This window comes from Nicotiana attenuata, unplaced genomic scaffold (assembly GCF_001879085.1).
Source record: "Nicotiana attenuata strain UT unplaced genomic scaffold, NIATTr2, whole genome shotgun sequence".
In the NCBI taxonomy this organism is placed as follows: Eukaryota; Viridiplantae; Streptophyta; class Magnoliopsida; order Solanales; family Solanaceae; genus Nicotiana; species Nicotiana attenuata.
The window spans coordinates 137974-148603 of NW_017671456.1; the positions used below are offsets into that span (position 1 = coordinate 137974).

Consider the following 10630-nt stretch of genomic DNA (forward strand, 5'->3'; position numbering starts at 1 on the left):
ATATATATATATATATATATATATATATATATATATATATATATATATATATATATATATATATATACATGCAAGCCACTCGGGCACAGTCAAATTGTTCATTTTTAGTTTCAATTATTAGGAATTATAGAGCTAAGTGTTTAAACCTTTATTTATTTACTAAACATTTCGAGGCAGTGTCTAACTCAGGACTGATATCATGAAATATGCTAAGCATCATGGAAGCAGTGATAAGGATCCCTGAAGGATGCACATGATAGGCACAAAGCCCCAAACATATTCATAAAACCCAAGTAGAATGATTACGAAACAATTTCTAGTCAAGAACACAGTACGTACATCAATCGGAACGGACTAGGTCAAAATCCCCAGTCACAATCGATCCCGCACTCGTCATAGAGTACGTGTCTCGCCTCAATATAGCGTCACAATGTGATATAACGGAGTTTCAAACCCTCAGGTCATCATCTACATCTATTACTCACCTCAAGCCGGCCACAAGCCTAGCTCGCTATGCCTTTGCCTTTCGAATCAACCTCTTCGCACGCCGAATCTGATTAAAACCACAACGAATACATTACAATAGGCTAAAGAAACATAACCCAATCGAAAAGACTCTATAAAATACCAAAATTCATTAAGTTGGCAAAACCCGAGCCCCGGGCCCACTTCTCGAAAAATTACGAAATTTACATCACTGGATTCCTCGTCTCGCCACGAGTCTACACATACCAATTTTACCAAAATCGGAGTTCAAATGCCCTTTCAAAATCCGTTTTTACATCACAACTTTTCAAGCCCTAGCTTGACCCGTTTTTGATGAATTTTTCACAATTTACATGTAATTTCTATCATAAACTCGAATATTTAGACCAAGGAACTTACCTCCAATTGATTCTCAGTCAAAGCCCTCGAAAATTCTCGCTCAAAGCTCTCAAAACCGCTTAAAAATGGTGGAACCAACTCTTGTTCGCGGATGAAATTTAATATTTTAAACCCTTCTGTAACAGTTGTTTTCGCTTCTGCGACAATTTCACCGCTTCTGCGGCCTACTCACCGCATCTGCGATTTTCCTTCAAGTCGTTTGCGGAACTTCGTCCGCTTCTACGGAAAGCCCTGGTCCCTCAAGGACCGCTTCTGCGACCAATACGCTAGCAACTTCAAACCTGCAACAAACTCCGAATTCTCCGTTTAACCACCCGAATTCACCCCGAGGCCCCCGGGACCTCAACCAAAAACACCAATACATCCTAAAACCTCATTCAAACTTGTTCTCATCCTCAAAATACATCAAACAACGCTAAAACCATCAAATCACATCGAATTCAAGCCTAAGTTTCTTAAAAACTTCCGAATTACGCATTCGATCAAAAACCCGACCAAAACACCTCCGAATGACCTGAAATTTTGCACACATATCCAAAATCACCTAACGGAGCTACTACAACTCTCGGAATTCCATTCCGACCCTCGGATCAAAATCTCACCCATCCACCGGAATTCGCCAAAATGCCAACTTTGCCAATTCAAGCCTAATCCTACTCCGGACCTTCAAAATCACTTCCGATCGCACTCCTAAGCCACAAATCACCTCCCGAAGCTAATCGAATCACCGGAATTCACATCCGAGCCTTCTAACTAATAAGTCAACGTTCGGTTGACTTTTCCAAACCAAACCTTCCTTAAAGAGACTAAGTGTCTCATTTCCTATCCAAACCAATTCAATTCAACTCTAACTCACCCGTTGCTGATAATAAAACATGAAAGAACAATAAATGGGGGAAACAGGGCTATAATACATGAGACGACGGGTTGGGTCATCATAGGTTTGCAAGAACAAACTTTGTTTAATTTTCTGGAATTATGTCAAAGCACTTTTCTTGAACTTGTTTACCCTTAACATGTGTAACAATTAAACTTGTACGTGGTTAAAAGATACGTGATTTAATTTAATATGATCGACCTATGAACAGAAAATAATTAAAGTAAAATAAAACAAAATGATCAAACCAAACGTGATGAACAATTTATCCTAGCTTTTAGATGAACACTGAAAATTGACCTCGGTTAAGCCCTAGAGACGAGCTCGGTTGCAACCAAATAAGTAGGCAGCTAAAGAACACTATGAACAATAGCTAGATAACAAAAATAAACTTTTATTGCTTTGATATGCATGCCAACAGTGTCTTTAAAATGAAAAGGTTTTCCCCTTTATATATTAGGGGAGTTCAATCCTAGTACAAGTCTAAATAATGTAAAAAATCTTCTCCTTCTAGTAAACGTTGATATGCAGTCGATACCGGGTGAGATTTGCGCCGTAACATCCGGTTGGGGACGGATATTACGGCTCCCCGCTTATCGTGTCTAACCGTTTTTCCTTAGCCTCTGCCCTTCACTCTTCTCGGACCCGATGCTCTACGGTCTCCAGCCCCGGGTGCACCATTCGTCCTCCCCGGGCTTTGAGACGCGGAACCCCTCAGCTTTATCCGAGGTCATGTCAAATCATGCTTCCCTTTCGTTTTTTATCGGAAATCGGGGTAACATTATCCTTGATTTGACCGTACACAGAACTAAAAAAGAATAATTAGAGGATATGTCTTTAATATTAGAACAAACACAATTACTCTCCAAAAACATTTTCGGCAAAAAATAAAAAAAAAATATAAAATTAAACGCACGATTTCTCGCCAAGCGAGGGTCTATTGAAAATAACTTCTCTATCTCCACGATGTAGGGTAAGGTCTGCGTACGCACGCTGCCCTCTCCCAAGACCCCACTATGTGGGATCACACTGGCAACTGCATATGTTATTGTTGTTGTAAACACACAACTTGTCACTAAATTGTTTTTTCTAAAGACTTTCCAAATTAAGGATCATTTAGTTCACGTACTAATTAGCGAGAATTGTAATGCAAGGATTTCATGACGTGAATAATGATGAATGGATATCATGAAGCCACTAATAATACAAGAAATTATGTAAGTAATACTTACTTTAAGAATATTTTTATCTTTAAATCAAAGTAATACAGGTCTTCTTATTTCACATTATATTCCGCATAAAAAGATACATAAATTTTTGTTTAACTTAATACCGGTATTATGCAATACCGCCACTAAATCGTGCACTATATTGCCGTCACACAAGAATTTTATTTTTAATCCCAAAAAAAGGTATTATTTTATAAGCAATTTTCTGCTAAGAATACTTTTCTTCATTCATCCAAACAAAGAACCCTTTCCCTTTATAGGATCTTATGTGTCAGCAAATTTAAAATAGTGAGTTCTCCATGCGATTATAAAATATTGGATAAAAATTTTAAAAATTTATCCTCAACTGGGGTCCCACTGTTGTGATCCACAGTATGGAATTGGATGCAAAAGTAATTTGGAAGTAGTTGAAGTATTGAACTGACCGAAGGATATGGTGCAGTGGATGAGACTGCTCCTCCCTTGACCAGAGGTCTCGAGTTTGAGCTCTGGGTATAGAAAAATCTTTGGTAGGGAGCGCTTCCCCCCGAATGCGGCCTTACGCGACGCGAATCGGAACATAATCTGGTTCCAATGCGGGTACCGAATATCGATGGAAAACCAAAAAAAAAAAAAGTATTGAAGTGGAGTGGAGAGAACAATAAATGGCTTTCAATAAACATTAATAATCAAAAAGACTTACTTATAGTCATAGAGCCTTTGTTCGACGCTTTGTTAGTTGAAAACAATTGAATTATTTGAGGAAAAGTCGCGTATAATGTGTGTGGCCGACACCTAATCATATCCTCTTATTGATTTTGATCAGTCACGTTATGGGCCCCACCAGAAGAGTGGGGGCCGGGCGTTCCCCATGAGACACGTTCATGAAGCACCTTAGCTTTCCAATAAAAAATCTCACTATCCTCCAACATTTTAACTAAATTTCAACTTTCGTCCCTATAGTTTTGATAGAATTTCTATTTCATTCCTTTTGTTTTGGTCTCCAAACAAGGAACTTTAGTAGAGTTTGGACATAAGAATTATAGTATTTTTTTAAAAAAAGGTAATATTTGGAGTTAAGTTAAAAACAGTACTTAAAATTTGAAATTATATTTGGATATTTCACTTGTAAAAATATTACAGTTTTGTGAGTGAGGAAAAAAGTTTTTCTAAAAATTTTGAAAAAATGGTCAAAGTCACTTTTTGGTTTTCAAAAAACTACATTTTTTCAAAATTTTTAAAAGCTTACAAATTTTCATGGACAAACACATATCCCTCATCCCTCATCCCTCACCCCCGCCATCCCATCCCCACCCCCACCCCACCCCTAACCTCGCCACCGACACCTCGACCTCTAGACCCTGACCTATTATCCTCTCCCTCCTTACCCATTTCGTCTTTCATAACATTTGCCTAAATTATATAATTTTTCAGAAATATTTTTTGTTACCTAACCAAACACCATTAAAAAATTTCAAGCCTTCATTCTTTTAAAAAATATTAAACTAAACAGTAACATCATTGAAAAATGCACTAATTAATATATTATCAATTTGAAAAGGAAATAAGTTAATTACATTTTTTAAGACTAGACCGAACTATGACTTTGGTTACAGATCGAGGTAAATGGTTTAGAGCTCGTTTGGTACGAGGGATAAGGAATAATTAATCTCAGAATTAAATTTAAGAAGAATTTATCTCATGTTTAATTGAGAAAAATTTGCGATATAATTAATCCCGGGATCGTAATAACTTTTTTATCCCCATGAAAAGGTAGAATAAATAACCCCGAGATAATTAATCCTGTGATTACTTCTTTCCAACCAAACGACCCTTAGAGTACTACTTATTAGTTTGGGAATAAGGTTCATATAATTTGAAATCATTCAATAACTGATTTGGAAGTGGAGCTGGTAAAGTTGGTGTCATGTGACCAGAAGATCACGGGTTCAATCAGTGAAAATAACTTCTTGTAGAATACAAGGAAAGACTGCATATAATAGGGCATAGTGGTCTGATCCTTCCCCGAACATCGTGCATAACGAGAGCTTAGTGCACCGGGCAGCCGTTTTAAGAACTGAACTGAAATATAAACGAAATTTCAGGGACGAAAATGCATTTTGCTTTTCTTGAAGTAGCATACCGAATTGGGAAACCTCACAATTTATTGGTCGGTGTATCAATAATGAAACTTAACGAAAAGCTACCTCTATATATATCAACTCCATATTATCAACCTCCTCACTATTCAAACCAATCTCCAACACATAAAACACAGTTACTTATTCTCCTTCCTTTTCACAAGAAAATATCATGAATTTCCTCTCATCTTTGACTAAGAGCGCCGGCGGCCAATCAGCCGACGAGCCTAAGAAAACCGCCGGCGAGGAAGCTTCAACTACTGACCTTTTTTCCAGTGCAAAAGTGTTAGCAGAAGCAGCTCAAAGCCAATACAACAAAGATTCCGGCAAAATCGATAACAAAAAGGTGGCTGAAGCTGCTGCTGATGTTCTTGACGCTGCACAGAAATATGGAAAGTTAGATGAAACTCAAGGAGTTGGACAGTATGTTGAAAAAGCTGAAACTTATCTCCACCAGTACGGTTCTGCTAACCCCTCCACCACCACCGATGCTGCCGCTGCAAAGCCTCCTGCAGCCGTACCAGCTACTGAAGAAACAAAGGCACCGGCACCGGCACCGACTGCAGAAGATACTGAAGAAACAAAGGCACCGGCACCGGCACCCGCACCAGCAGGTGAAGATAATGTTAATTAGTACTTTCTCAGTCACACTTTATGCTTTTAAGCGTTTGACTAAATATTTTGAAACTAACTAAATAATTCATATATAGATTTAAGTATTTTAAAGTTAAATTATTACTCCTTTGGTGGGACTTAAGATTTTTAAGTTTTCATATATTATAAAATTACGTAAAAATATTTAATAATTTAAAATATTTAAGACATAAAAAAATGACGAGCAAAGAATAATTTATTTGTCCCTGAAGATTCGAATAATGTCGCATAAATTAGGGCGAAGAGAGTTCTAAATATAAGAAGTGTTTTTTTTTTTTTTTTACCAATTTAAAAGGAAAGAGTACGTTTATATTATAAATTAGAATAGAGGGATTACTATCTGTTTCAATGGTCATATAGTTTAAGATTAAAAAAGCAATGAAAGACTTTGAAAATAATTTTAAGCATACTACATAACTTTTAATATTGCTTGAAACCAGGAGATGGTGAATCGGCGAAAGCATCTGAAGGTGGATCAGGATCAGATTATCTTAAGATGGCTGGTGACTTCTTAGGCAAGAAGTGATTAGTTTAATCAGATTTTTTTAATAATGGCTGTTATATTCCAAGTTTCTTTTCTTTCATTTTCTTTGCCACTGTTCTGTGTTCATTACCGGCGGCGAATTTCTCTGTCGCCGGAGCTGTTTTTACTTGGCATATGTAATTTGTATGTATGCTTTTTCCAGTATGATTTTTAGGGTGTAATGGTATTTGTGTTGTATGGATAAAGTGTGATCTTTTATAATGTTATTGGTGTATATGGTGTAGGCCCCGTTTGTCCATTTTTTTTTCAACTTTTTCTTTTTTTTCAAAATTGTGTTTGTCCATGGAATTTTAAAAAAATTCGAAAAATAAGTTTTTAAAAGAATCAATTTTTTAAAATTTTCAGAAATATTTTTCTCCACTCATAAACTGCAAATTTTTCTAAGTGAGATATATGTCCAAATATAATTTTAAATTTTTACCATTTTCAACTTAATTCTAAATATTTTTCTTTTAAAACAATTCCAATTTTTATGTCCAAACGCTTACATAGTGTGATCCTTATATTTGTCTTCCTTTTATTTTTGATATACAATACTAAAATAAGGAATATAAAGTTGTACTATATATTTTTGTATGCATATCACTTGATATGTGTTATATACTTGATATACAAACAATAAAATAGCTTTTATGAAATACACTTGCATATAGAGATAACCATAAATTATGGATAACTATATTTATAATTTCATAAAAATATATAAAGAAGGAAAATAAATCTTTGCTATACACAAAAAAGAAAAATAAAGTTGTAGTATATATTTTCATATACGCATTATAATTGTGATATATATTTATTAACTACATAATGTAAATAAATAAAAATACGTTAATTTTATTGATTTCAATAATCAAGATAAATTATATTTAATCTTGTGTTACAATCATTCTGATGGTTTGTCCAATTTCATCTTAGATTGTGAACATAATTTTTATACTTATAAGAATCGATGATTTAATCGTCCGTGTATAAGTTAAATTCTATACATTAAATCATCTACTATATAAGCAAAGGGCACAGACGAATATATATATGATCTATTTATAACTTTATTAAAATTGAATAAATAATTTTTCTATAATAAATATTATTCCAAATTAAATCCATAGTTAACAGTATATATTCCAACAACAAAAATTCCCTTATTTGTTCGTATTCTATTCTACACAGTACATATATTATCTGAATAACAAGGCATGAATCATGATATTTTGGGGCTTCACTATTATAAGGTCCTGCCACTAGGGATGTTCATAAAAAATCGAAAAATCGAACCAAACTGAAAATCAAACCAAATCGACCAAAAAAATAGATACTTTTTAGGTTTGATTTTTTATTTTTAAAAATCGATCAAATTTGGTTTGGTTTTGATTTTAATAAAAAAATAACAGAAAAAACCAAACCAAACCGATTATAAAAGTAGCTATTTAAATTTATTATTACATCTATATATATATATATATATATATGTATATTTTCATATAAAGTTTTTAAAATTTTATGGTATATATTTGTCATTTGTATTTTTAGTCTAATTCTTTGTTATTATAATAATCTAATTCTTTGCTTTATATTCTAGTTTGATTGGTAGTTTTGTTTTGCTAAGTACAAGAATTTATTTCCTGTTAAAAATAATCGATTATTAATTGAATACTTAAATTATTCATCACTATTTGATTCAATTATCATCAATATATCTTATTAAATAATAGATTTCTCAAAGAGCAATTGATTTGATAGTGTTAAGTTGAAATTATAGTCGCCGAAATGTACGTTTGGTGGTGTATGTCTTATATTTAAGAAAAAATCTGATAAATAATCGAAAAACCGACAAAATTCGAATCGATTAAAAAATTAATTTTGGAAAAACCAAAAACCTACTCGAATCCAACCATGACCACTACCTACCACGAGTAAACTTTAGGCGCATTATTGCTGTCGGATGATTTATGAAAGGTGTTAGGCAGCAAACCTAAACACGTTCTTTCTATATTAGCCTTTCAATTTAATTACAAGATTCATTTTCCTTATCCATCGTCTGTTTTCATACACGCCTAGGTAGGACTTTTTTTTTTTTTTTGTGGTAATAAATGATTTATTCAAACAACAACAAGCTAAGAATTATTACAACTAGAGCTCAGCCTAAGTAACATTGTACTTAGACTGTCTCTTTTAAGTACATGAACAACAAAAACAGGCGGAATAGCATAAGTTTGCAAAATACAAAAAGTGTTCAAGCTACAACCATTTTTAGCTAATAGGTCCGCTACTCCATTAGCCTCTCTAAAAACATGCTTCAGTTGTGGATCATTCGCCTTCCGCAATAGGTACCTGCAATCATCAATCAAGTTTTGGTAGAGACAGTTATTAGATTTTAGGAGATTTATTAGTTCCAAACAGTCCGTCTCTATTACTAATGGGAATAGCTTTTCTGTTAGTGCTAGCTTGACTCCATGGAGTAGGGCCAGGATTTCCATATATATGTTAGTAGCATGGTCGAATCTTATATTGAAACCTAAGATCCATTGACCCCTATCATCCCTAAACACTCCTCCTATTCCTTCCACTCCTGGGTTTCTTACACATGCGCCATCAATATTTAGTTTATAAAAGCTGGGATTGGGAGGCTCCCATTTTACAAGGATAGTTTTCTTGGGTATTTTTAAGCTAAGATTTTTTGCCATGTAAAGGTATTCCATGGCTTTGCTAATGGGTTGGCTTATGGTAATAGGGGATTTAGTTCCTTGGAAGAGGATCCCATTCCTGAAGTTCCAGATATGCCACGGGAGGAAAACTGACCAGCGTAGGTGATTGTTGAAGGATTTCCTTGACATGAGTTATTTATTAAACCAATTGTACAAGATATCTTTTCCTAAAGAGTTCTGAGAGAAAGGATGGTTAATACTTATTTGTTCCCAGATGGATCTAGAGTAGTTGCATCGGAAGAAGATATGTTCTATGTTCTCAGTTTTCTTATTGCAAATGTTACAAGTGTCGTCGTGACAAATCCCTCTTTCGGTCAGCATATGCTTTGTGGGTAACCTGTCCCAAATGATTGTCCAAAGAAAATATTTCAATTTGTTTAGGGAGTTGATTTTCCAGAGCCAAGAGTAGTCTTTTTCATTGCAAGTAAAGTCTGAGATTGCTTCGTAGGCAGCCTTAACGGAGAAACAGTTGTGACCCTTTGAGTCCCAAGTGTATGAGTCAGTAGTGGGCCTAGTTTGTTTTATGTAAGTGCAATTTATCTTGGAGACTATATCGGGGGATAATTCGAAAGACAAGTCTCTAAGGTCGAATATTCCATTTTTAATAACGCAGGAGAGATTTAGGTCTAACTCTCTAGCTGGGATGGGACCCTGGATGTAGTCTCTAAGTGCTCCTAATTGATTTATCCATTTATCGTGCCATAGGTTAATGGATGTCCCATCTCCTACCAGCCATTTGGTGTTGGCATTGCAAATTACAGAACCCTTCCTAATGACCTTCCAAGTATGAGAGCCTATATTCTTGCTTTTCCTATGGTTATATTTACTAGATATAGTTTTGACCCATAGGGCCTCTTTCTCTTTTCTATATCTCCAAGCTAATGTTGCATTGAAAGAGGAATTTTTCCAATGGGTGTTGGGAATACCTAAGCCCCCTTGCTTTTTAGGCATTGTGACTATGCTCCATTTAACAAGGTGGCATTTCTTTTTTTCCTCCGTGCTACCCCATAGGAAGTTTCTTTGGATAGATTCTATCTTGTTGAGGGTTATTTTGGGGAGATCATATATCTGTATGACGTGGTTCGGGATTGCGGCTAGGGTTGCTTTTATGAGGGTTGACCTACCGGCCATATTAAGGAACTTAGTTTTCCAACCTTTTAGTCTAGTATTCATCCTGTTTAAGATGAATTGGAAATCTTTTTTGGTAGGATTGGCATTGGGCATAGGAAAGCCTAGGTACTTACCAAAGTTATTAGTATATCTCATTGAGAAGCAGTTGCTCATATGATCTTTATAATCCGTAGGGGTAATCCTGGAGAACACAATTTTTGATTTCCCAAAATTGATATATTGCCCCGAAGCATCGCAAAATTTGATAATAGTGTCTATAATTGAGTTATAGCTTTTTTGGTTGGCTTCAACTAGGAGGATAAGATCGTCTGCAAAACAGATGGGACAACTCCGGGCTTTTGGGAGCTATTTTGATGGGAGTCCATCTACAGCAATCTATTTCATGGTCAATTAACCTAGAGAGCATTTCCATACATATGACAAATATATACGGGGAGAATCAGGCCGATTCCCGAAATGCCTTTCTGGATATTCCTCAATGT

At 35.0% G+C, this 10630-nt stretch overlaps 1 protein-coding gene and 1 long non-coding RNA gene across 2 annotated transcripts; one reads left to right on the forward strand and one right to left on the reverse strand.

The window, feature by feature from the left end:
- Positions 1-2185: 2185 nt before the first annotated feature.
- On the reverse strand, positions 2186-3651 carry LOC109208401. Its single transcript, XR_002065162.1, has 2 exons — positions 3417-3651; positions 2186-2570 (listed from the first exon to the last, which is right to left on the reverse strand). It is a non-coding gene; the product is annotated as an uncharacterized LOC109208401 (long non-coding RNA).
- Positions 3652-5199: 1548 nt separating this feature from the next.
- On the forward strand, positions 5200-6532 carry LOC109208402 (nodulin-related protein 1-like). Its single transcript, XM_019371512.1, has 2 exons — positions 5200-5725; positions 6206-6532. The coding sequence occupies exons 1-2, from the start codon at positions 5284-5286 to the stop codon at positions 6289-6291; spliced, it is 528 nt and encodes a 175-aa protein (XP_019227057.1). The 5' UTR covers positions 5200-5283; the 3' UTR covers positions 6292-6532.
- The last annotated feature ends 4098 nt before the right edge of the window (positions 6533-10630 follow it).

Bases quoted from the DNA above. Each gene is read 5' to 3' on its own strand.
- LOC109208402 (XM_019371512.1), top strand. From the start codon at position 5,284: ATGAATTTCCTCTCATCTTTGACTAAGAGCGCCGGCGGCCAATCAGCC. The intron at 5,726-6,205 runs GTGAAGATAATG...GCTTGAAACCAG, and splicing joins ACCGGCACCCGCACCAGCAG to GAGATGGTGAATCGGCGAAA.